This window comes from Schistocerca nitens, chromosome 8 (genome assembly GCF_023898315.1).
Source record: "Schistocerca nitens isolate TAMUIC-IGC-003100 chromosome 8, iqSchNite1.1, whole genome shotgun sequence".
NCBI lineage: Eukaryota > Metazoa > Arthropoda > Insecta > Orthoptera > Acrididae > Schistocerca > Schistocerca nitens.
In genome coordinates, this window is record NC_064621.1 from 618,632,448 (window position 1) to 618,660,240 (window position 27,793).

A 27,793-nucleotide genomic window follows, 5' to 3' on the forward strand; every position below is an offset into this window, starting at 1 on the left:
TGGTATTTTATCGTATATGATTGCGACAGCCTGTTTGAAACAATCTCATGTTCGCCTTTTGCGAGACACATGATTTCGAATTAACCTGCAGTTTTATATACAGTGCCTCATTAGTTTGCTATAGGAACTGACGCCACGGTTGTAATAGTCTTCATGAATGTTCTCTAGTACGCTGTCATCAGTACCTTCTACTACACTGGGTCTCGTCTGTTTTGGTGGAGACAGTTCGTACTCACTTCGACCGGACTCTTCCTGTTACTCTCAAGATGATCCTCGTGTACTGAACAGCCATCTTAAGGTTCAGGTTCTTCCTGCCCTTCAAAATCAGTATGTCTGTCCAGCGTAATGTCATTTATTCCTACGTCATCCCCACAATTTTACTGAATTACTACGTTGTACAGCATATTCACGAACTCTCTATCCCGGACCCCGTTTCATTTCCATATTAACGCGCGCCCTTGTTTACGTGGCAAGACGTCTGGGTTGTCTGCCGCGGATGTTAACAATCTGCTCGGAACTGTGTGCTCCGAAACACTTGTGCCTACACCATTAGCTTCGCCAATACCGACATGCTCGTGGACCGTAAGAATCTGCACTTTGTCAGCCTCGCTCAAGATTCCGGCTTCTCCCATTTACTACCCGTATCACCACAGGGACTTGTCTGCTGTCCACCGAACGTAACTCAATCTCGCCGCAAGCTCTAGGTACGATATGTGGCTCATCCGTGTATGGTGATGTGCGTGGTTACACTATGCCGAAATTATACCTGTGAAGACTGGAAGCATAATGTCGAATTTCTAGACTTCTTTGGAGCACGAATTGTTAGTAAACTGTTTAATGTTTCATTTTTTGAATGCAAAAGTGACAGCAAATAGGTGGAAAGAGTACACTGAAGGCATCTATGAGGGGGATAATATAATCGATAAAATGGAGTCAGGAGGATAATATAAAGAAAATTAACTGAGAACCAAGCGAGAACAATAGGAGAGGAAGAGCAAGAACGATGTGCTCGGATAAAGAAGGGCATGTGAGAGGATCGTAGACTTTCGCCTCTACTGTTCCATCCATACATCGAGGAAGGAATGAAGGAAATAATAGTATGAGTCAAGAGGAGAATTAAAATTCAAGGTGAAAAGATACCAATGATAACATTCGCTGATGGCATTTCTGTCCTCAGTGCAAGTGAAGTAGAATCACAGGATTTGTTGAATGGAATGACTACAGTGCTGGGTAAAAATTAGAGGTGAAGATAATATAGTTAAAGAGTAGGTTCTTGTTGTTGTTGGCTGTTTTTTGGGGAAGGAGACCAGACAGTGTGGTCATTGGTCTCATAGGATTAGGGAAGGATGGGGAAGGAAGTCGGCCGTGCCCTTTCAGAGGAACCATCCCGGCAATTGCCTGAAGTGATTTAGGGAAATCACGGAAAACCTAAATAAGGATGGCCGGACGCGGGATTGAACCGTCGTCCTCCCGAATGCGAGTCCAGTGTCTAACCACTGCGCCACCTCGCTCGGTGAGTAGGTTCTGAATCGAATCAGGAAGAGAAGTAATTTCGGACGTAACTTGACTAAAAGAAGATGTAGGTTGACAGAACGCAACATGACGCCTCAAGGAAACTTCAGTTTGGTGTTAGAGCAAAGTGTGTGTGGTCTGGGTTCGGTGATAAGCGTGTAAAAATTGCAAATTTGTGGTAGGATCTTATGGGGCCAAAATGCTTAGGTCATCGGTCCCTAAGCTTACACACTGCTTAATCTAACTTACGCTGTGGGCAACACATACATCAATCCCCGAGGGAGGACTCGAACCTCCGACGGGGGCAGCCGCACGGCCGTGACAAGACGCCCTAGGCCGCGCAGCTACCCCGCGCGGCAGGCGTGTAAAAATAACTTGAGTGAGATCCAGGTTTGCCTACAGTACGCAGGTTGAAGCGGATTAGGTTCCAATAGTTATCCACAGGACAGACCGTGGTGATGAGCTGCGTGAACCCAGTGTTCGGGCTGGAGCGCATTAAACAGTGAGTCGCCGTTAATCTCGCCTATCAAGCGCCGCGAGCAGTCCGTTGCGTAATTCCAAGGCTACGTAAGTTATCTGCGAACGGCGGACCAACGCGTAGCGCCAGTCGCCAGTGTTGGCCTAGCAAACGGGCAGAGCGCACGCGGGCTGAGGTGGTCCCCCTCGTCTGTTATGTCGCAGGAGACGAGTGCCGGCGAACCGTACACAACTTGCTGGCGGTCGGCTGGCTGCTTATACGCCCTCACAGACTCCAGTGTTTCGGCAGCACCTGTGACGCACAGTACTACCAATGACCTCCCGACTGTGACGAAGTGACTTCGGTGTACGCGCTAGTGGCTACATTGACAGCTGTCTCGTGGGACATCAAGTGTACCTCGGACTCTTTAGATCTGCCGTCTGGAAGCCGTTGCTATTGAAGTCCGTGGTCCTCAGTTATTCTGGTGAAGATTTGGCTCTCTTCAAACATGTGGTGGTCTGTCAGTTTGTGGTTTACCCTCTCGATATCGACAGTCGTCATTGCTCTCCTGTACGCGTACCTACTGTCGGTGAAAAACCACTGGAAGAGACTCGGCGTGCCGTATGTCAGAGGAGAGCTGTTATTCGGCAACGTCCGGCGCATGCTCTTCGCGCAAGAGGCCATGCCCGCGTTTTTCCACAGGATTTACCAACAGCTCGGCGACGTGCCCTACGGAGGATTCCACATGATGCTCACGCCGTCCATCATGATGAAGGACGTCAGACTCATCAATAGAATCCTGGTGGCTGACTTCGCCCATTTCAGCAACAGGTAAGAGTGCATGAACTGCCGTGTCATCACACCATACTGATTTCTATAGCTTATAAATTCCCGCCTTTTGTACGCCATCTACATACATACTCCGCAAGCCACAGTAAAATTCACAGCTGAAAGAAGTTGGTATCATTGCTAGTCACTCACTCTTACGACAATTTTTCGTAGCGTGTTTTACAAATCTCACAATGACCAACCTGGTACCAGTTCTGCTTATACTGTACTTGTGCTTTACAATGTGCGACATTAAGCAACACCTATGGAACGTCACATAACCTGAAATGCTGCAAACTGTAGCGCTTATTTAATTTGTCAGTAGAATGTTGATGACGATGATGATGGTTGGTTTGTGGAGCGATCAATTGCGGGGTCATCAGCGCCCGTGAAAAATCCCAATTTTTACGCAGTCCAAGCTTTACACAGTCCAATGTAGCCACTGTCACGAATGATGATCGAATGATGAGGATAACACAAACACTCAGTCCCGGGCTCAGCAGAGTGTGTCATAGTATGTCACTTGCTCGACGTAGGCACAGTCTTCGCAACGTCACGTGACACACTCCGTGAGCGCTATTTCTTTCGAAACTGGATTGACAAAAAAAGTTAAAATAATGGTCTTAATGCTTCATGCGTTACACAGCATTCACAAGGTGCGACATCGTCCCGAAAAAATACAGTGACCCGTATATGTAATAAGTTTCCTTTAATTTACGTCTGTGGTCACAATCTTTTCTGTTTAACAGATTACCGGTTTCGGTCTTTAATGACCATCATCAGATCTGTCTCATAAAAATAAAGTTCTAATACACTGCAGCCATAGTGGCATAGTCAACTGTTAAATGCGGAATCAGCACCAGCATCGTCAAATACATATAAATCACATCATATGCACGAGTCATGTTGTCAGTAAAACTACTGTTTAAAACTCAACAGTAAACAGTGGTTTTACTGACAACATGACTCGTGCATATGATGTGATTTATATGTATTTGACGATGCTGGTGCTGATTCCGCATTTAACAGTTGACTATGCCACTATGGCTGCAGTGCATTAGAACTTTGTTTTTATGAGACAGATCTGATGATGGTCATTAAAGACCGAAACCGGTAATCTGTTAAACAGAAAAGATTGTGACCATAGACGTAAATTAAAGGAAACTTGTGTTATACAGCAGCTCCCCTCACCCCTTTTTTACTTAAGTACAGCACACAGAAAATTCATAGAACCAACTACGTTAAACTGTCAGAAGTGTCCTTTGGGATGTTGTTCAACACGCATGTTACATTGCTTTCGACGTCGGTTATGTTGAAAAAGCGTTGACCCTTCACGTTAATGTCTGCACTTCGTCATTTTGTGGTATGTTCACACTGAAAACACCAAGTCTCGTCACGCGCGATACTTTTTTTTCCAGAAGAGAATTGTCTGCGTTTTGAATTTCAGTCAAGTCACGGCAGTTTTCTCGCATCGTTGTTTTTCTTGCGGAGTGACGGTATGCGGCAACAAAGTTTGCACACTCTTCTCACTTCTTCAAAATACTTTGCAGAGTGTCTTGAACGCTTTATTTAGAGATTGTGCCGCAGTGCGATTTGCGTACACATCAAGATTGAGACACTAAGAACGCACTGCTTGACATTGGCTGTTGAGAAATAACTAGTCGAATGCTCATCACCACCTAGCAGCAGTTAGTACCAGTCATGGACCATTTCCAGCGCTTCAAAGCGAGCAGTGGCTGCCTTTTGTTTCCGCCGGTCAGTTTGCACACTGTGTGTCCCTCCTAAGAGTAATCATAAGCGTTGTCTCAGGTGTTTTGGCACATAGATGTAACTTCGTTTCTTCAACGTGTAGCTAGAGTCAGTCCAATGAAATACTGCTCATAACGTCTTTCATGCAATGCCCATTTTCAACGGAAAGTACCGGTTTATTTCACGTTACAGTGATATTTGTCTACAGTGACATGCGGTTTAGAGATGTGTATTAACAGAGACCAGTAAAGCACAGTAAAAACTTTGTTCGCCACGTCTTCGTTGCTCGATTTACTTGGTGTCATCTATCGCCCTGGCCCGTGACAACATTGGAACCACTAAGCAGCAGCGCTGCTCAGTCGCTACTAGAGTACTGGTCGTTCCACCAGTATTCCTCTCCTTATTACTACAAGGTGTCTAGCGAAGGAGCCCCTGATTTCAAAATTAAATACCTCGAAAACTAAGACAGACAGACGAGTGCAACAAACGGTATGTTTATTGTGAAATCTGTAAGAATTTTAGATAGCAGTTGTACAGAAGATTCGAAATATCTTGGAAAACTGCTAACAGACGGCACTGTAACCGCAGTACATAGTGTCTGTACATAGTTCTCAGCATCTCAGAGCGACTAGTTCCACCATTGAAACATGAAAGCAGGTTAACGGACCGAAGAAAGAGGTGAAAACAAGGTATTCCATCAAACAACGTTTTTTAATGTACTTTCTGGTACTGACATACCACACATTAGAACACAGTCCTATGGCCATGATGTAATGTTCTAAAATGACTCGATGTGGAACCTACTCCCAAGCTCCTCGTCAAATTCCGACGGAGTGACTAATGATCCTGTGGGGAATGTTACCTCTGAAAATGTCGCCGCTATCTCTGGAATTACTTAACAAAAAGCAAAGAAATCCGTCAGAAGAATTGCAGCAAAGACTAGTCCGATGATTTCCAGAACGCAGAAAATATTGAGACAGAGCCTACACGTCTTTATATTCAAAATGCAAGGCCACCCGGCTATATCAAGCTGTCAGGTACATGGCTGTCTTTTGAAACTCGGAATGATTGGTACTGATGTATCTGATGCTGTCTGCATGTGGTTCTTAGATGAAGCACACATCCACCTGAATGGACTCGTGAATAAACAAAACTGGCAGTTTTGGTGTCTAGAAACTACCCATTTGTGTAAAGCTAGATCACTGCATCCTCCGAACTATGTGGGCTGCAGTATGCATAAGAGGCGTTATTGGTCCTTTTCTTCATTTTTTCATGCGAGAAACGACAACCGGTGAACGTTACGTTGCAATTTTGTAACAATTTCTCGCCACACAGCGTTGGAGGATCCACTAGGGGTCGAGTGGTTCACGTAAGGTGGAGCCACACCACATCACACCGAACAAGTGTTTTGTTTTTTTCGTGAATACTTCGGCAACAGAGACTCTGCTGTGGATCATTGCAAATTTACTGGCGCAGGGATAGACTATCCTCCATATTTCCTCAATCATACTCCTTGTGACTACTTTTCGTTGTGCATATTGAAGGATGCTGTCTACAGGAACTACCCCAGCACGAGGTTGAACCGGTTATTTGTGTGGCATCTGAATTCATTTCCGTTCAGACACTGCAGGATGTGATGCCAAATTTCGTTGTTCGTCTGCGCGTCCTCTGTACTGGAAAGGTGGACATTTCGAAAAGACTGTAGTGGGCTCGATAGACAGCTGGCATAGGACGAATTTAATTGCTTACGTTGATACTGTACGAGCTGCACAGTGTACAGCGCTGTGTGTTAGCAGCTTTTCCAACTATTTTGAAACTTATGTATAAAATTCTTAAAGCTTCCACAATGAACGTACCTTTAATTCCACTCTTCTATCGATCTTAGTTTTCGAGATATTTGATTATGAAATCAGGGACTCATTCAAGGAACACACTATACAGGTCGCTAAACCGAGTATGGTAAGAGACTGCTGTTTGACTCTGTATCTACTGAGCATCCAAAACAGTTTTAAAAGTAATTTTGTTTGTAACTGAAAATAAAAACAAGCAGATGTTTTGACAGTGGGCGTCATATGAAGAAACACGTAATGAGCAGTAATCGCTTGGCGCGACTCCACAACGCAAAAAGTTAATTGAGATATCTGGTGAAACAACAAAGATAATGAGTCTTCATCTTTTTTTACAGAATAAAAAAAGTGAAATAAGTAGAAATGCTAACTGAACGGTATATAGAATTTGTCAACTCACGCTTAACTCACAGTGTGTGGCTTCCGCGTAATTAACATAAGCCCATTCTTCGCAGAGATATGCATCCCATACTGAATACTTTCATAACTGACGAAAAGTTGTGGAAGACGTTCTGACTGTCAAAAATATGTTTTCCGCTACGAGCATATTCAAATTCCTCAACAGTATCACATGTAATTTATAATGCAGCGTACACAAATTACGTAATCTAAACAAAGAACATAATATATAAAGAAGTATATTCCATTCTTTTATAGCTTGGCCCTTTGACAATCAGTGAGACCATACTCGTTTAAATCGTCTATCGTCTCGCCACTGACGAGGCAAAAAGGATGTCTGGAGAGTTAGGTGACAAGCGGAAACGTTTAAACTCAGATGAGTGTCCCTGCAGCCATTCTGGACCTGTGGTGTGTCGTATTGTCCTGCTGGAATTCAACTGTTCAACTGTGTGTGAAATCTTATGGGACTTAACTGCTAAGGTCATCAGTCCCTAAGGTTACACACTACATAACCTAAACTATCCTAAGGACAAACACACACACTTGTGCCCGAGGGAGGATTCGAAACTCCGCTGGGACCTTGCTGGAATTGCCACAGTCCGTCGCAATGCACAATGGACATGATTGGATGCAGGTGATGAGACAGGATGCTTACGTACTTGTCAGTGTCGAATGTGTCTGTATCAGGCGTCCCATATCACTCCAACTGCACACGCCCCCTCACCATTACAGAGCCTGCACCAGCCTGAACAGTGCTCTGCTGAAATTCAGGGTACATGGATTCCATACCCCTACACTTCCATCGGCTCGGTACAATTTGAAACGAGACTCGTCCGACCAGGTAACATATTTCCAGTCATCAACAGTCCAGTGTTAGAGTTGACGGCTCCAGGCGAGGCGTAAAGCTTTGTGAAGTGCAATCGGCACCGAAAGCACATGTCGATGATGTTTCGTTGAATGGTTCGCACGCTAACACTTGCTGATGGCCCAGCATTGAAATCTGCAGCAATTTGCGGAAGGGTTGCAATTCTGTCACGTTGAACGATTCTCTTCCGTCGTTGTTGGTCCCATTCTTGCGGATCTTTTTCCGGCTGCAGCGATATCGGAGATTTGATGTTCTACGGGATTCCTGATATTCACGGTATACTCGTGAAATGGTCGTACGGGAAAATCCCTACTTCATCGCTACCTCGGAGCAGCAGTAAGCGAACTAACCACTGCGCCAGACATTTGTTGTCTTACACAGGCGTTGCCGATCGCAGCGCCGTTTTCAGTCTGTTTATATGTCTCTGTATTTGAATACCCATGCCTATAACAGTTTCTTCGGTGCTTCAGTGTATTATCTGTCATCAGTCATCACGTACTAGATTTAGTTAAATGCAATCTTCAGTAAAATTATATATTAATATTTTTATTATTGTCATTATTATTTCTGGTGTCACCGCCAGAAACCACACTTGTTAGGTGGTAGTCTTTAAATCGGTCGCGGTCCGTTAGTATACGTCGGACCCGCGTGTCGCCACTATCAGTGATTGCAGACCGAGCGCCGCCACACGGCAGGTCTAGTATAAAGAGACTCCCTAGCTCTCGCCCCAGTTGTACAGCCGACTTTGCTAGCGATGGTTCACTGTCTACACACGCTCTCATTTGCCGAGACGACAGTTTAGCATAGCCTTCAACTACGTCATTTGCTACGACCTAGGAAGGGGCCATATTCAGTTACTATGAATGTATTCTGAACAGATAATACAGGGTGATTCAAAAAGAATACCACAACTTTAGGAATTTAAAACTCTGCAACGACAAAAGGCAGAGCTAAGCACTATCTGTCGGCGAATTAAGGGAGCTATAAAGTTTCATTTAGTTGTACATTTGTTCGCCATTTCAGCCAATAAAGTTTTTGGTCCCTTTTTCTTCGAAGGTCCTACTGTAACTGGACTACAGTATCTGGAGATGTTAGAGAATTGGCTGTTCCCTCAGCTCGAACAAGAAGCACAACAATTCATATTTCAGCAGGATGGAGCGCCACCACATTGGCACTTATCTGTCCGTAACAACCTGAGCGTCAACTACCCGAGGCGATGGATCGGCCGCCAGGCAGCCCGTGACAGAGCACTTCATCACTGGCCTCCAAGAAGCCCTGATTTTACCCCCTGCGATTTTTTCTTATGGGGGTATGTTAAGGATATGGTGTTTCGGCCACCTCTCCCAGCCACCATTGATGATTTGAAACGAGAAATAACAGCAGCTATCCAAACTGTTATGCTACAGAGAGTGTGGAACGAGTTGGAGTATCGGGTTGATATTGCTCGTGTGTCTGGAGGGGGCCATATTGAACATCTCTGAACTTGTTTTTGAGTGAAAAATAAAACCTTTTTAAATACTCTTTGTAATGATGTATAACAGAAGGTTATATTATGTTTCTTTCATTAAATACACATTTTTAAAGTTGTGGTATTCTTTTTGAATCATCCTGTATTGTGACTCATGTACCGTCAGGAGCGACGTTCACCATAAAATTAAGTATCAAACTAATTACGTCCGCTTTCTGAATTCTAATTCCTTGTCATGTTCCAGACCTCACGTCAGTATAGTTCTTGCCTCCTCACGCAAGCCTGCGTGAGCTAAAACGCGTGCATTTCGGCCTCCACTAGTTACACGGTGTTCGCTCTTCTGCCAACACAACATTATTTATGTCTTAAGAGCGAGTAATCTCCACAACTGAGTGATTCGAAGAAAACCTTAATCTCCTCATTTGCTTACTAATCAGATTATTATAATTCAGTGTCAGATGATTCCAGTACCTGTCCGTCTTTGTTAGAGAGGTGATATATACATTTTCTAAATTTAATGTTATGTTCCTCCGTAGTTACGTACTAAATACAACAACAAAGGTACTTGTTTTGTTTGTCTAGTCGTACTCGCAACAAGCTTCTTTTCTGAGCCTATTGCGTTTCTTTAGTTGTAAAGTCATCTTGGAGAAAGCATATGCACTGAGGCAAGACCAGTATTATATTTGCTGGTTTCTAAGTATTCGAAATAACATATTGGTGATGTTGTTGTTGTTGTTGTTGTTGTGGTCTTCAGTCCTGAGACTGGTTTGATGCAGCTCTCCATGCTACTCTATCCTGTGAAAGCTTCTTCATCTCCCAGTACCTACTGCAGCCTACATCCTTCTGAATGTGCTTAGTGTATTCATCTCTTGGTCTACCTCTACGATTTTTACCCTCCACACTACCCTCCAATGCTAAATTTGTGATCCCTTGATGCCTCAAAACATGTCCTACCAACCGATCCCTTCTTCTAGTCAAGTTGTGCCACAAACTTCTCTTCTCCCCAATCCTATTCAATACTTCCTCATTAGTTACATGATCTACCCACCTTATCTTCAGCATTCTTCTGTAGCACCACATTTCGAAAGCTTCTATTCTCTTCTTGTCCAAACTAGTTATCGTCCATGTTTCACTTCCATACATGGCTACACTCCATACAAATACTTTCAGAAACGAATTCCTGACACTTAAATCTATACCCGATGTTAACAAATTTCTCTTCTTCAGAAACGATTTCCTTGCCATTGCCAGTCTACATTTTATATCCTCTCTACTTCGACCATCATCAGTTATTTTACTCCCTAAATAGCAAAACTCCTTTACTACTTTAAGTGTCTCATTTCCTAATCTAATTCCCTCAGCATCACCCGATTTAATTTGACTACATTCCATTATCCTCGTTTTGCTTTTGTTGATGTTCATCTTATATCCTTCTTTCAAGACACTGTCCATTCCGTTCAACTGCTCTTCCAAGTCCTTTGCTGTCTCTGACAGAATTACAATGTCATCGGCAAACCTCAAAGTTTTTACTTCTTCTCCATAAATTTTAATACCTACTCCGAATTTTTCTTTTGTTTCCTTTACTGCTTGTTCAATATACAGATTGAATAACATCGGGGAGAGGCTACAACCCTGTCTCACTCCTTTCCCAACCACTGCTTCCCTTTCATGCCCCTCGACTCTTATAACTGCCATCTGGTTTCTGTACAAATTGTAAATAGCCTTTCGCTCCCTGTATTTTACCCCTGCCACCTTCAGAATTTGAAAGAGAATATTGGTGATAAAAAAATTTATTTGGCCTTCTGTACTCCAGAATTTGATGCTATTCTTAAACCTTTAGTTTGTCTAAGGCTCACAATCATCAGAAATTAGTGTCCATTGACCATCCTTTCATACTTCTCGGCGTGTTCTGTTGTATTACATACTTTGTATGGGGAATGAGGACATTTTCTGGATTCAGAAATTACATGTTCTTACATAAATAGCGGTTCACTGAAAACCTCTTGTAGGCATTACTCTGACACGTCTGGTAAAATTTCATACAAACTATCCTCGCTACAGTCTATCGGCGCTTCTACAGTTTATTCCATTCATTTATTACTTCAGTACAGAGGAAGACGTCAGAGTCATATAGTCATATTGCCTGATTTCTCGCCCGTGCGGAGGAAGCAAGGTTTGCAGAAACTGCCAGAATTCTTAAGAATCTTCTACTCTCTGCACATACATCATATGTAGAGATTTCCGGTTACAGGAACATCACATTCCACTAATGAGTTAGTGGCTGTAAATGGTTCAAAAACAGAATGTCTTTATTCGTGGATCTTGAAGTTCAGAATAAATCATATCCCGTACAGTATACTTATCCCTGAATGCTGCTTCCCTCAGCAGCTTACAACAACGTTCCATTGTTGTAGTATCCGATTTATATATTGTGTTTCGTTACTATAGTTTTAAAGTTCAGATTCATAAGACACGGCTTTAATAATAATGGTTTAATAATAATAACATCCATTTCCATAGTCCACCGAGTATGAATTAAAAAGAAAACACTTCTTGTAAGAGCTCTAGATTTCACGTTCGTCTTTCGTGTCTCTGGATTCCAATAAGGTTCACTAACTTACTTCGGGTGGCATGTAGCACATTACACGCTTTGGATTTCGCTTTCGTGTTGTCATCACTAAATGTCTTCATTTAACCATTTCGCGTAGAATAAATTTCCCGATTTTCTCTCATCTCACCCAAGTTCGCCCCCATATTCTGTTTTCTACTTTGGTTCTGAAGAGCCAGCTTCAGCACTCGTTATTTAGTAACGTGTATCCACAGGACATGCGGCCTGTAATTGAAGAAGTGTCATGATGATCTGTCCATTGGCAAAAGATTCCGGAATAGTCCCCCATTCGGATCTCCGGGAGGGGACTGCCAAGGGGGAGGTTACCATGAGAAAAAGATTAAATAATCAACGAAAGGATAACGTTCTACGAGTCGTGGCGTGGAATATCAGAAGCTTGAACGTGGTAGGGAAACTGGAAAATCTGAACAGGGAAATGCAAAGGCTCAATCTAGATATAGTAGGGGTCAGTGAAGTGAAGTGGAAGGAAGACAAGGATTTCTGGTCAGATGAGTATCGGGTAATATCAACAGCAGCAGAAAATGGTATAACAGGTGTAGGATTCGTTATGAATTGGAAGGTAGGGCAGAGGGTGTGTTACTGTAAACAGTTCAGTGACCGGGTTGTTCTAATCAGAATCGACAGCAGACCAACACCGACAAACGACAGTTCAGGTATACATGCCGACGTCGCAAGCTGAAGATGAACAGATAGAGACAGTGTATGAGGATATTGAAAGGGTAATGCAGTTTGTAAAGGGGGACGAAAATCTAACAGTCATGGGCGACTGGAATGCTGTTGTAGGGGAAGGAGTAGAAGAAAAGGTTACAGGAGAATATGGGCTTGGGACAAGGAATGAAAGAGGAGAAAGACTAATTGAGCTATGTAACAAGTTTCATCTAGTAATAGCGAATACCCTGTTCAAGAATCACAAGAGGAGGAGGTTTACTTGGAAAAGGCCGGGAGATACGGGAAGATTTCAATTAGATTACATCATGGTCAGACAGAGATTCCGAAATCAAATACTGGATTGTAAGGCGTACCCAGGAGCAGATATAGACTCAGATCACAATATAGTAGTGATGAAGAGTAGGCTGAAGTTCAAGACATTAGTCAGGAAGAATCAATACGCAAAGAAGTGGTATACGGAAGTACTAAGGAATGACGAGATACGTTTGAAGTTCTCTAACGCTATAGATACAGCAATAAGGAATAGCGCAGTAAGCAGTACAGTTGAAAAGGAATGGACATCTCTAAAACGGGCCATCACAGAAGTTGGGAAGGAAAACATAGGTACAAAGAAGGTAACTGCGAAGAAACCATGGGTAACAGAAGAAATACTTCAGTTGATTGATGAAAGGAGGAAGCAAAAACATGTTCCGAGAAAATCAGGAATACAGAAATACAAATCGCTGAGGAATGAAATAAATAGGAAGTGCAGGGAAGCTAAGACGAAATGGCTGCAGGAAAAATGTGAAGACATCGAAAAAGATATGATTGTCGGAAGGACAGACTCAGCATACAGGAAAGCCAAAACAACCTTTGGTGACATTAAAAGCAACGGTGGTAACATTAAGAGTGCAACGGGAATTCCACTGTTAAATGCAGAGGAGAGAGCAGATAGGTGGAAAGAATACATTGAAAGCCTCTATGAGGGTGAAGATTTGTCTGATGTGATAGAAGAAGAAACAGGAGTCGATTTAGAAGAGATAGGGGATCCAGTATTAGAATCGGAATTTAAAAGAGCTTTGGAGGACTTACGGTCAAATAAGGCAGAAGGGATAGATAACATTCCATCAGAATTTCTAAAATCATTGGGGGAAGTGGCAACAAAACGACTATTCACGTTGGCGTGTAGAATATATGAGTCTGGCGATAGACCATCTGACTTTCGGAAAAGCATCATCCACACAATTCCGAAGACGGCAAGAGCTGACAAGTGCGAGAATTATCGCACAATCAACTTAACAGCTCATGCATCGAAGCTGCTTACAAGAATAATACACAGAAGAATGGAAAAGAAAATTGAGAATGCGCTAGGTGACGATAAGTTTGGCTTTAGGAAAAGTAAAGGGACGAGAGAGGCAATTCTGACGTTACGGCTAATAATGGAAGCAAGGCTAAAGAAAAATCAGGACACTTTCATAGGATTTGTCGACCTGGAAAAAGCGTTCGACAATATTAAATGGTGCAAGTTATTCGAGATTCTGAAAAAAGTAGGGGTAAGCTATATGGAGAGACGGATCGTATACAATATGTACAACAACCAAGAGGGAATAATAAGAGTGGACGATCAAGAACGAAGTGCTCGTATTAAGAAGGGTGTAAGACAAGGCTGTAGCCTTTCGCCCCTACTCTTCAATCTGTACATCGAGGAAGCAATGATGGAAATAAAAGAAAGGTTCAGGAGTGGAATTAAAATACAAGGTGAAAGGATATCAGTGATACGATTCGCTGATGACATTGCTATCCTGAGTGAAAGTGAAGACGATTTAAATGATCTGCTGACCGGAGTGGTCTAATGAGTACACAGTATGGTTTGAGAGTAAATCGGAGAAAGACGAAGGTAATGAGAAGTAGTAGAAATGAGAACAGCGAGAAACTTAACATCAGGATTGATGGTCACGAAAATGTAGTTAAGGAATTCTGCTACCTAGGCAGTAAAATAACCAATGACGGACGGAGCAAGGAGGACATCAAAAGCAGACTCGCTATGGCAAAAAAAGTCATTTCTGGCCAAGAGAAGTCTACTAATATCAAATACCGGCCTTAATTTGAGGAAGAAATTTCTGAAGATGTACGTCTGGAGTACAGCATTGTATGGTAGTGAAGCATGGACTGTGGGAAAACCGGAACAGAAGAGAATCGAAGCATTTGAGATGTGGTGCTATAGACGAATGTTGAAAATTAGGTGGTCTGATAAGGTAAGGAATGAGGAGGTTCTACGCAGAATCGGAGAGGGAAGGAATATGTGGAAAACACTGATAAGGAGAAGGGACAGGATGATAGGACATCTGCTAAGACATGAGGGAATGACTTCCATGGTACTAGAGGGAGCTGTAGAGGGCAAAAACTGTAGAGGAAGACAGAGATTGGAATACGTCAAGCAAATAATTGAGGACGTAGGTTGCAAGTGCTACTCTGAGATGAAGAGGTTAGCACAGGAAAGGAATTCGTGGCGGGCCGCATCAAACCAGTCAATAGATTGATGACAAAAAAAAAATTAGTAGCCTCATGCCTTTTACGTTTCTATATCCTATTCACACTCATACAATTCACCCGATTAGTTGTAACGAATTAATTTAGTAATATACAGACTGAGCATTAATGAAATCGACAAACAGCAGAGACCGATTCCTCTCTGGAAATGGAGGAAAAAAGGTCCTATGAACATGTGTCCGAAAATGCTTCGTTCCCATGGCAGACGGCGCTGACGAATGAAAATTCCCTCGACCATGTGCCGTGAGTTCCTTGAGTGTTGCAGGTTGTGTGATGGACGCGGTCTACTTTAAGCAGTAGAAAGGTCCAGTGTTCATGGCAGGAACCGGCCAGGATGGTGTCTGTGTGCGGCCAAGCAGATGGAAACGGTCGAGAGTCAGCACAGCTCTACCAAAACAAAGAATCCTCACAGAGACAAACCACATCACACAACATTTCAAAGCCTTTTTGAGCGTCTGTGTGATCATTGGTTCCTTTTGTCAGGGACGAACGTTTGGGCAGGCGGCGGACTGTGTGTACACCTGATTTGGGGGACCATGTTCCACAGAATGTTGACACGAACCCTAGTACGAGCTCCAGGCAAATGGCGCGCCAACGTGGTGTACGCCGAAGTGCGATTATGTGTACCCTGTATGGCTCTTAGCACTATGGGACTTAACATCTGAGGTCATCAGTCCCCTAGAACGTAGAACTACTTAAACCTAACTAACCTAAGGACATCACGAACGTCCATGTTCGAGGCAGGATTCGAATCTGTGACCGTAGCGGTCGCGCGGTTCCAGACTGACGCGCCTAGAACCGCTCGGCGTACCCTGTATGACAAGGCGTGCATTGCATTCCATGGAAGCCATTTTGAACATCAGTTGTGGTTTGGATGCGATGCAGCTCTGTACTGTGTTCCGGGCCGATTTGTTGTCGTTGTACGCACACCGTCCACTTCCGGACACATGTTCATAGGACCTTCTTTCTTCCATTTCCAGTCAGGAATCAGTCCCTGCAGTTTGTCGGTTTTATTACTGTTTAACCCTGTATATCGATACTGTCTTGTGTGTCAATTGACCCTTCAATTTATAATTCCTGTTATCACTGTCAATTGCCGTCTGTCGGCGGCATCTCTCAGTGTAGGCCTATGCAGTATCTTAGGAATTATCGTCTCAGATCATTCATATGTGACAGTATGTTTTTTGTCTGTAAATCACTAACGTTTTAAAATTAACGTAATAATGAATTAAATACTTCTAATATGTTGGAATGGAAATTTATTGGGGTTCTCCATTCAGGCTACGGAGTTAAATTACGCAACATTTTTGACAATTCTGGAATTCAACCGCTACTCCGAGAAGGTAAAAAGTCTCCACTAAGCGAATTGTAATTCCGCTACGTTTGGCAACACTGCTTTCTGACCTCCCAAAGATCACCACAATGGCATCTGTGCAGACTGTCCGAAGCAACGCAGTATGCGTTGTTGGAGGAATCCATCCGGTGGCAATGCTGCCGCGATGGGGCATATCTACATAATCCTAAATCCTGATGCAGGAGCCGTAGCTCCACCGTCACAAATAATGTCCCAGAAACCACGCGCTGCGCTGGTAATACGGGTAGACATTATGTCGAAGGCAAAATTGTGCTCAACTAGTGCCGATTTATATTCTTAGCTGCGCATTTAGTACTACGTACGGCGCTACACCGTGGAGTCTGTCCTATGTAAGACGTACTGCAATCGCGAGGAATGCGATAGATCCCGTACGTATGAAGACGTAGTTATCTTTCAGTCTGGCCAAGTGATTTCTTATTTTGAAAGGGCGTCGGAAGATACCATTTATTCCTTCTCTCCTTCGATCTGGGGCGATGCTTGCCATGAGTGCGCCAGTACATCGTGCGACTCTTCAGACTTCAAAATGCTTCAAATGGCTCTGAGCACTATGGGACTTAACATCTGAGGTCATCAGTCCCCTAGAACTTAGAACTACTTAAACCTAACTAACCTAAGGACATCGCACACATCCATGCCCGAGGCAGGATTCGAACCTGCGACCGTAGCAGTCGCGCGGTTCGGGACTGAAGCGCCTAGAACCGCTCGGCCACCGCGGACGGCCACTTCAGACTGATTTTCTAGTAGACTCGAGAACACTTAAATGGATTGACGCTGCGGAAACTTTAATTTAAGAGTCTTGTATTTCTTCGCTCGCCGAGTTTTAAGTCCTTGGATGGTTCTAGATCAGGACAGTGCGTGAATATGTCCAATTCCAACTTTGACACCTGTTGATATATACCAACACTGTGGCTCTTGGTAAGACGTTTTAAACCATTATACGCTGTAGAGGGAAAAATTCATCATGGAAATAATTCCATACGCTGTTGCTAAACCATTTCCCCCAGAATATCTATTCTTCGGAGAGTGGTAATACAATGATACATCCAGGAGAACTACTTGTAAATTTGCAATGTGGTAGGCAGTTGCTGACAGCAGTGAAGCTATGTTGTCGGATTGTGTGGAGAAACTGGACACTTCAGTTGGCAAGGGAACAGCTCGCTGAAATTATTTTACACCGTAGAATCCCCGTCCACTGCACAGTTCTAATATGCGATGTACTTTCACTGCTGGTAGTAAATTAAAATGCATCAAAGCTGTTGTGGTCATCAGTACCTGAAATGGGCTTCCATAGTTTGTTAATACCACCCAACGGTGAATGACGGAAGGTGTAGACCAAAGGGATTTGAGGTACTTCATTTACTGTTTATTTTTTTACAACACACTTCTTTATTAATAACATTGATAATACTTTTAAAAGGAAACAACACAACAGGCCTTGTAAATCGCCTAACTGCATAAGTGAACTACTAATAATAAACGTTATTATGTTTAGGAACACAATAAACTTCAGCTCACAAATAGCATTCAGTTGTTTACTGATCAATTAAATGTCTGTTCAAAGCAATTTCCCCACATAATCAACACAACTTGAATGCATATACACCTTCTGTTTAGCAAATGAAACACTTTCGGCCTGAGCCACCAACAACATTAGTCGTTCTCATTACCCCCATAGAGCCACTCCGACGTACTGGAAGCAAAACATAAGTAATCCACGTGTACACCAAAGGCACGGTTTCCCAGACTGCAAGCCGTTAAGAAACCAGCCAACACGCTCCCGTCACCAAGTACGGGAAGGCGTCGGGCTAGTAAACAACGCCCGCTACGGTGGGCGGGCGCGACTACGTAACTGCATTCCACAGTGGGTCGGTTCCTCCCGCAGCGTCTGCGAAGACCGGTGGCGAAATTAATGAAATTAGCACCACCTGTGACACAAAGGGCAAGCAACTCACCAACATAATCAGGACATAAATTATTTGCATATACAACGTGTCCAAAACAGCTGTCTATTCACTACTTCCAGCACCCCAAAGGACACCATTTAACACAGTGAATTCAGAATCATCAATCTGCGCAAAACCACATAAACCTCCTGCATGAGCGCACTACGCTTGAAATAAGGGGTATTAACATAACACAACATACAACTTCTAAATCTCCGGGCGACTGGCCTGGACTCGTGAAATGGATTTACCAACACATCATCATGGCCAATAAACTGCGGATCTCCACTGCGGATCTCCACTTGCGAGGCACAAATAGGATATGTCCTGCAACACACTGATTAAAATATCTGAAACAGTGTTCGTTACAAGATTAACACTCAGTGTCACAGGGAAACATTAATCAGAAACAGACATCGGTTCGTTACAATAAACGCACATATTACGTGGCTGAAAAACACAACCAAGTCAGTGGCACACAAGAAGGTCAGTAATAGTAAGACCCTTTAACATTTTCCCATTCAGAGGGGCATAAAACAATAACACTTAAGCAGAGAAGTATGAATGCATTTGAGCAATTCAGTGACTGACAACAACTAAGTTTTCAAACGCAGAACAAAAGTCCTCACAGGATAAACGCGGCCTTATGCAATGGACTCCTAATAGTAAGGTCAAGCGTCCAAAGCACACTGCTCAATAAATACACCACAACGGCAAGCACACTCAGTAAATGCCAGAACGATAGACACTGAGAACAAAATGTAGAGACGAGAATGTAGTCACTAGAAGCAAGCGATAAATCCATCATAAACAAGGAAGCAGCATGTTCCCGACAGAATCGGCGCCTCTACCCACCGAGTCCGCCGCAAACGCCCAAACACAATCAGGTAACGTGGCGAACTTTCCTCTCGCCACCACACACGGCGTCGGCAGACACGGCTTCACGCTCCGCGCACTACTGCCTGTCTCACTATTTCTGCTAGTCGTCTGTCACAGGTGCCTCGCCGACTTCCCCCACGACGGGGCGCCACTTCTCTCTTTCCTCCGCGATACAGCGATAATATTATACTCGGTACGTTCGATACATCAAACCCGAGCCGCCACAGCTCAGTACCAAAACTACTTGATACGTGTCTGTTCTGTGGGAGCCTCTTCATATCTGCGTACACTCCAGGAAATGGAAAAAAGAACACATTGACACCGGTGTGTCAGACCCACCATACTTGCTCCGGACACTGCGAGAGGGCTGTACAAGCAATGATCACACGCACGGCACAGCGGACACACCAGGACCCGCGGTGTTGGCCGTCGAATGGCGCTAGCTGCGCAGCATTTGTGCACCGCCGCCGTCAGTGTCAGCCAGTTTGCCGTGGCATACGGAGCTCCATCGCAGTCTTTAACACTGGTAGCATGCCGCGACAGCGTGGACGTGAACCGTATGTGCAGTTGACGGACTTTGAGCGAGGGCGTATAGTGGGCATGCGGGAGGCCGGGTGGACGTACCGCCGAATTGCTCAACACGTGGGGCGTGAGGTCTCCACAGTACATCGATGTTGTCGCCAGTGGTCGGCGGAAGGTGCACGTGCCCGTCGACCTGGGACCGGACCGCAGCGACGCACGGATGCACGCCAAGACCGTAGGATCCTACGCAGTGCCGTAGGGGACCGCACCGCCACTTCCCAGCAAATTAGGGACACTGTTGCTCCTGGGGTATCGGCGAGGACCATTCGCAGCCGTCTCCATGAAGCTGGGCTACGGTCCCGCACACCGTTAGGCCGTCTTCCGCTCACGCCCCAACATCGTGCAGCCCGCCTCCAGTGGTGTCGCGACAGGCGTGAATGGAGGGACGAATGGAGACGTGTCGTCTTCACCGATGAGAGTCGCTTCTGCCTTGGTGCCAATGACGGTCGTATGCGTGTTTGGCGCCGTGCAGGTGAGCGCCACAATCAGGACTGCATACGACCGAGGCACACAGGGCCAACACCCGGCATCATGGTGTGGGGAGCGATCTCCTACACTGGCCGTACACCACTGGTGATCGTCGAGGGGACACTGAATAGTGCACGGTACATCCAAACCGTCATCGAACCCATCGTTCTACCATTCCTAGACCGGCAAGGGAACTTGCTGTTCCAACAGGACAATGCACGTCCGCATGTATCCCGTGCCACCCAACGTGCTCTAGAAGGTGTAAGTCAAATATCCTGGCCAGCAAGATCTCCGGATCTGTCCCCCATTGAGCATGTTTGGGACTGGATGAAGCGTCGTCTCACGCGGTCTGCACGTTCAGCACGAACGCTGGTCCAACTGAGGCGCCAGGTGGAAATGGCATGGCAAGCCGTTCCACAGGACTACATCCAGCATCTCTACGATCGTCTCCATGGGAGAATAGCAGCCTGCATTGCTGCGAAAGGTGGATATACACTGTACTAGTGCCGACATTGTGCATGCTCTGTTGCCTGTGTCTACGTGCCTGTGGTTCTGTCAGTGTGATCATGTGATGTATCTGACCCCAGGAATGTGTCAATAAAGTTTCCCCTTCCTGGGACAATGAATTCACGGTGTTCTTATTTCAGTTTCCAGGAGTGTAATTAAAGCAAGCTGTGTGTAATTGAAAGTTGTAACTGTAACAAATACTTGCTTATCTCTAAGTAAATGAAGGAACCTGTATCCATTCGAAACTGGCTTCCCACCGGTAAGAAATTAACTATTTTGTGGTGCTGTAGGAATTTTTATATAAACCTATCACTTCTTCATTTAAGGTGTTCAATAAATATTCCTTCCTCTCCAGTTCGATTCAGAACTACTTCATCAACTATCCGACCAACTCACAAAATTTCTAGCACCACGTTCCAAAAGCCGCCTTTTCCGCCATGTCTGTATTCTTCAGAATGAGATTTTCACCCTGCAGCGGAGTGTGTGTTTGTACGAAACTTCCTTGAAGATTAAAACTGTGTGCCGGACCGAGACTCGAGCTTGGGACCTTTGCCTTTCGCGGGAAAGTGCTGTACCATCTGAGCTACCCGAGCACCACTCACGACCCGTCCTCACAGCTTCAGTTCTGCCAGTACCTCGTCTCCTACCTCCCAAACTTCACAGAAGCTCTTCTATGAACTTTGCAGAACTGGCACTCATATCTCATTCTGGAAACATCCCCCTGTATGTGGCTATGCCGTGTCTCCGCATATCCTTTCTTCCAGAAGTGCTAGTCCTGAAAGGTTTTCAGAAGACCTTTTGAGAAGTTTCGAACTTGGGAGACGAGGTAGTGGTGCTGTGAGGACGGGTAGCGAGTCGTGCTTTGGTAGCTCAGATGGTAGAGCACTTGCCTGCGAAAGGCAAAGGTCCCGAGCTCGAGACTCGGTCCGGCATACCGTTTTAATCTGCCAGGAAGTTTTATGTCTGTTCTGTTTGACGTCTATATTCCACTTCTGTTCAAGGGTACATCTATATCTACACCAATACTCTGCAAATCACGTAACGCTGTGTGGTGCAGGGTACTTCTGGTACCACCAACTGATCCCCCTTTACCTGTTCCATTCGCGAACGGATTATGGGTACGCCTCTGCGTTAGCTCTAAAGTATAGAATTTTCTCTTCGTGGCCACTGCACGAGATGTATATGAGAGAATGTAAATATGTTGGCCGCCTCTACCTGTAACGTACATTCTCCGAATTGCGATAGTAAACCACTACGCAATTCAACGCCTCACTTGAATTTTTAGAGCATATACGTAATGCTCTCGTGCTGACTAAACGACCCTGTGACGAAACTCACTGCTCTTCATTGGGTCTTCTATCTCTTGTGTCAGTCCTACCAGGAAACTGTCTCTGTGTGACGAGCAATACTCGAGAATCTGTCGGAAAATGGTTTTGTAAGCCACCTGTTTCGAGGACGAGTCGCATTTCCATAACATTCTTCTTATGAATTTCAGTGTAGCATCACATTCTCCCACTATTTGTTTTATGAGGTCATTCCACTTAAAGTCATGTGGACAGCTACTTCTAGATACTTTATAGTAGGTACTGTTTCCAGCGCTTTGTCATCAATGGCGTAATTGTGAAGTAGTGGCTTTCTTCTCCTATGTACTTGCAGTATGTAACATTTATTGACGTTCAGAGACAACTAAAAATCCCTGAACCGTTCATTAACCACCTGCTGTTCCTTTTGCAAACTGTTAGAGCCTTGTGGGGTTGCTACTTTCTTGGACGCAGCTATATCGTCTGCAAATAGCCTTGTGGAGCATCCGCCGCTTTCAACTAGATCATTTATATATACTGCAAATAGAAACCATCCTAGCACACTTTCTTGGAGCACTCTGGAAATTATCTTTATATCAGACGATTTGGTCCATTAAGGCGACGTGATGGATTTTCGCTGCAAGAGACTCTTGAATACAGTCGCAAATGTGGCCAGACACTCGGCCAGCTCGTATTTCTTTCACTAAACGACACCCCGTAACCGTAATAAACGGCTTCTGAAAGTACAGGAAAAAGATGTCAACCATAGCACTGATATCTAAAGGACAACGGATCACATGGAGGAACAGAGCGAGCTGTATTTCGAAGGATCTCTGTTTGCGGAATCCATATGGAGTTTTACGTACGTAACTTTCGTTCTCCAAAAATGTCATAGTACGTGAATATAAAACATGTTCCATATTTTTACAACAATTTACGTCGAGAGATATAGGCGTATAATATAGTGCATATGTCCAACGAAAATTATCCAAAATGTGAATGACCTGTTCTTTCTCCCAGTCGCTAGCAACCCTTCGTTGCTCCAGCGACCTATGATAAACCGCTACTAGTAAGGAAAGATGTTCGTTTGCATAATATCTGTAGAACCTTACAGGTATATCATCAGACCTTTATGGCTGTCATAGTTGGTTTTTTTCCCGCCATTACTTACCTCAATAACTGCCATTTCCATATTTGTCCTACGATAGAAAGGAGACACCCTATTGAGATCTTCCGCTGTGGAGCAGCTGTGAAAGACCGAAATCAGTATTTCGATCTTGCGTTTTGATACCAGTATGATCGGTGACCTACCCCCATGAACCATGGACCTTGCCGTTGGGGGGAGGCTTGCGTGCCTCAGCGATACAGATGGCCGTACCGTAGGTGCAACCACAACGGAGGGGTATCTGTTGAGAGGCCAGACAAACGTGTGGTTCCTGAAGAGGGGCAGCAGCCTTTACAGTAGTTGCAGGGGCAACAGTCTGAATGATTGACTGATCTGGCCTTGTAACACTAACCAAACCGGCCTTGCTGTGCTGGTACTGCGAACGGCTGAAAGCAAGGGGAAACTACAGCCGTAATTTTTCCCGACGGCATGCAGCTTTACTGTATGGTTAAACGATGATGGCGTCCTCTTGGGTAAAATATTCCGGAGGTAAAATAGTCGCCCATTAGGATCTCCGGGCGGGGACTACTCAAGAGGACGTCGTTATCAAGAGAAATAAAACTTGCATTCTACGAATCGGAGCGTGGAATGTCAGATCACTTAATCGGGCAGGTAGGTTAGAAAATTTGAAAAGTGAAATGGATAGGTTAAAGTTAGATATAGCAGGAATTAGTGAAGTTCGGTGGCAGGAGGAACAAGACTTCTGCTCAGGTGAATACAGGGTTATAAACACAAAATCAAATAGGGGTAATGCAGGAGTAGGTTTAATAATGAATAAAAAAATAGGAGTGCGGGTTAGCTACTACAAACAGCATAGTGAACGCATTATTGTGGCCAAGATAGACACGAAGCCCATGCCTACTACAGTAGTACAAGTTTATATGCCAACTAGCTCTGCAGATGATGAAGAAATTGATGAAATGTATGATGAGATAAAAGAAATTATTCTGGTAGTGAAGGGAGACGAAAATTTAATAGTCATGGGTGACTGGAAAGGGAGAGAAGGAAACATAGTATGTGAATATGGATTGGGGGTAAGAAATAAAAGAGGAAACCGTCTGGTAGAATTTTCCACAGAGCATAATCATAGCTAACACTTCGTTCAAAAACCATAAAAGAAGGTTGTATACGTGGAAGAATCCTGGAGATACTAGAAGGCATCAGATAGATTATATAATGATCTAACAGAGACTGAGGAACCAGGTTTTAAATTGTAAGACATTTCCAGGGGCAGATGTGGACTGTGACCACAATCTATTGGTAATGAACTGTAGATTAAAACTGAAGAAACTGCAAAAAGGTGGGAATTTAAGGAGATGGGACCTGGATAAACTGACTAAACCAGAGGTTGTACACAGTTTCAGGGAGAGCATAAGGGAACAATTGACAGGAAAGGGGGAAAGACAGCAGAAGAAGAATGGGTAGCTCTGAGCGATGAAGTAGTGAAGGCAGCAGATGATCAAGTAGGTAAAAAGACGAGGGCTAGTAGAAATCCTTGAGTAACAGAAGAAATATGGAATTTAATTGATGACAGGAGAAAATATAAAAACGCAGTAAATGGAGCACGCAAAAGGGAATACAAAAGTCTCAAAAATGAAATCGACAGGAAGTGCAAAATGGCTAAGCAGGGATGGCTAGAGGACAAATGTAAGGATGTAGAGGCTTATCTCACTAGGGGTAAGATAGATACTGCCTACAGGAAAATTAAAGAGACTTTTGGAGAAAAGAGAGCCACTGTTATTAATATCAAGAGCTTAGATGGAAACCCAGTTCTAAGCAAAGAAGGGAAGGCAGAAAGGTTGAAGGAGTATATAGAAGGGTCTATACAAGGGCGATGTACTTGAGGACAATACTATGGAAATGGAAGAGGATGTAGATGAAGATGGAATGCGTGAAGAGTTTCACAGAGCACTGAAAGACCTGAGTCGAAACAAGGCCCTGGGAGTAGACAACATTCCATTGGAACTACTGACGGCCTTGGCAGAGCCAGTCCTGACAAAACTCTACCATCTGGTGAGCAAGATAAATGAGACAGACGAAATACCCTCAGACTTCAAGAAGAATATAATAATTCCAATCTCAAAGAAAGCAGGTGCTGACAGATGTGAAAATTACAGGACTATCATTTTAATAAGTCACAGCTGCAAAATACTAACGCGAATTCTTTACAGACGAATGGAGAAACTGGTAGAAGCCGACCTCGGCGAAGATCAGTTTGGATTCCGCAGAAATGTTGGAACACGTGAGGCAACTCTAACCCTACGACTTATCTTAGAAAATAGATTAAGGAAAGGCAAACATACGTTTCTAGCATTTGTAGACTTAGAGAAAGCTTTTGTCAATGTTGACTGGAATACTCACATTCAAATTCTAAAGGTGGCTGGGGTAAAATACAGGGAGCGAAAGGCTATTTACAATTTGTACAGAAACCAGATGGCAGTTACAAGAGTCGAGGGGCATGAAAGGGAAGCAGTGGTTGGGAAGGGAGTGAGACGGGGTTGTAGCCTGTCCCCGATGTTATTCGATCTGTATATTGAGCAAGCAGTAAAGGAAACGAAAAAAAAATTCGGAGTAGGTATTAAAGTCAGAGACAGCAAAGGACTTGGAAGAGCAGTTGAACGGAGGTTATAAGATGAACATCATCAAAAGCAAAACAAGGATAATGGAATGTAGTCGAATTAAGTCGGGTGATGCTGAGGGTATTAGATTAGGAAATGAGACACTTAAAGTAGTAAAGGAGTTTTGCTATTTGGGGAGCAAAATAACTGATGATGGTCGATGTAAAGAGGATATAAAATGTAGACTGGCAATGACAAGGAATGCGTTTCTGAAGATGAGAAATTTGTTAACATCGAGTATAGATTTATGTGTCAAGAAGTCGTTTCTGAAAGTATTTGTATGGAGTGTAGCCATGTATGGAAGTGAAACATGGACGATAAATAGTTTGGACAAGAAGAGAATAGAAGCTTTTGAAATGTGGTGTTACAGAAGAATGCTGAATGTTAGATAGGTAGATCACGTAACTAATGAGTAGGTATTGAATAGATTTGGGGAGAAGAGGAGTTTGTGGCACAACTTGACAAGAAGAAGGGACCGGTTGGTAGGACATGTTCTGGGGCATCAAGGGATCACAAATTTAGCATTGGAGGGCAGCGTGGAGGGTAAAAATCGTAGAGGGAGACCAAGAGATGAATACACTAAGCAGATTCAGAAGGATGCAGGTTGCAGTAAGTACTGGGAGATGAAGAAGCTTGCACAGGATAGAGTAGCATGGAGAGCTGCATCAAACCATTCTCAGGACTGAAGACAACAACAACAACAACAACAACAATGATCGGTGAATGACTGAACACAAGAGTTCGTACAGCTTACTGATTTTTCATGAGATAAAAACCTCTTAGCATTTTTAATCACGTCGTTTGGCAAAATTTTACTTTCAGAGTCTTTAAATGCTCCTCGCGTTGCTATCCTTACTCTCATTTTCGCTTCGTTCAGCTTTTGTTTGTTAGCTAGGTTTTGACTTCTCTTGAACCTGTGCTGAAGCTGTCTTTGTTTGCGTAGGAGTTTCCTAACAAAGTTATTAACTACGGTGGGTCTTTCCGTCCCTTAAGACCTTTTTCGGTACGTATTTGCCTAAGGCATATTGAAAGATGCTTTTGAATATTTTCCATTTCTTCTCTACATCTTCGCGCTCAGCTCTGCATATTTGACATTGATTACATAGATAATCAGCAATTTCTGTCCTGTTATTCTCGCTAAGCAAAAATATTTTCAAACCTTTCGTAAAATTTATTGTAAAATCTTTAGTCATTGTAACTGTCAAGCTTTATAATCACTGATATCATACTCTGTGTTAACTGATTCGAAAACTTCAGATCTGTTTGTAGGAAGGACTTCTAAGACGTTAACATCGCGAGGTTGTTCTCTGTCTGCTCGAAATAGATTTCTGACAAGACATTTAGAAAAATATCACACGAATACCTGTCTGTGGCACCAGTATTGAGAGCATGACACTTCCACTGTCTATCTTGCAAGCTTAAGTCGCCCGCTGTTACAATAGCATGTTCAGGAAATTTATTCACAAAATTCTGCTAGTCTACCTTGCAAGCTTAAGTCGCCCGCTGTTACAATAGCATGTTCAGGAAATTTATTCACTAAATTCTGCTAGTCTACCTTGCAAGTTTAAGTCGCCCGCTGTTACAATAGCATGTTCAGGAAATTTATTCACTTAATTCTGCTAGTCTACCTTGCAAGCTTAAGTCGCCCGCTGTTACAATAGCATGTTCAGGAAATTTATTCACTAAATTCTGCTAGTCTACCTTGCAAGCTTAAGTCGCCCGCTGTTACAATAGCATGTTCAGGAAATTTATTCACTAAATTCTGCTAGTCTACCTTGCAAGCTTAAGTCGCCCGCTGTTACAATAGCATGTTCAGGAAACTTATTCACTAAATTCTGCTAGTCTACCTTGCAAGCTTAAGTCGCCCGCTGTTACAATAGCATGTTCAGGAAATTTATTCACTAAATTCTGCTAGTCTACCTTGCAAGCTTAAGTTGCCCGCTGTTACAATAGCATGTTCAGGAAATTTATTCACTAAATTCTGCTAGTCTACCTTGCAAGCT

The 27,793-nt window shown here is 43.7% G+C and overlaps 1 protein-coding gene across 1 annotated transcript in view; it reads left to right on the forward strand.

Annotated features, from left to right (window-relative positions):
- The first annotated feature begins 2,138 nt into the window (after positions 1 to 2,138).
- Positions 2,139 to 27,793, forward strand: part of LOC126199005 (probable cytochrome P450 6a13) — a 101,135-nt gene continuing 75,480 nt past the window's right edge. Inside the window, exon 1 of the mRNA XM_049935685.1 lies at positions 2,139 to 2,800. Within this exon, the coding sequence (XP_049791642.1) occupies positions 2,478 to 2,800 (323 nt within the window). The 5' untranslated portion in view covers positions 2,139 to 2,477. The remainder of the gene's footprint in view (positions 2,801 to 27,793) is intronic.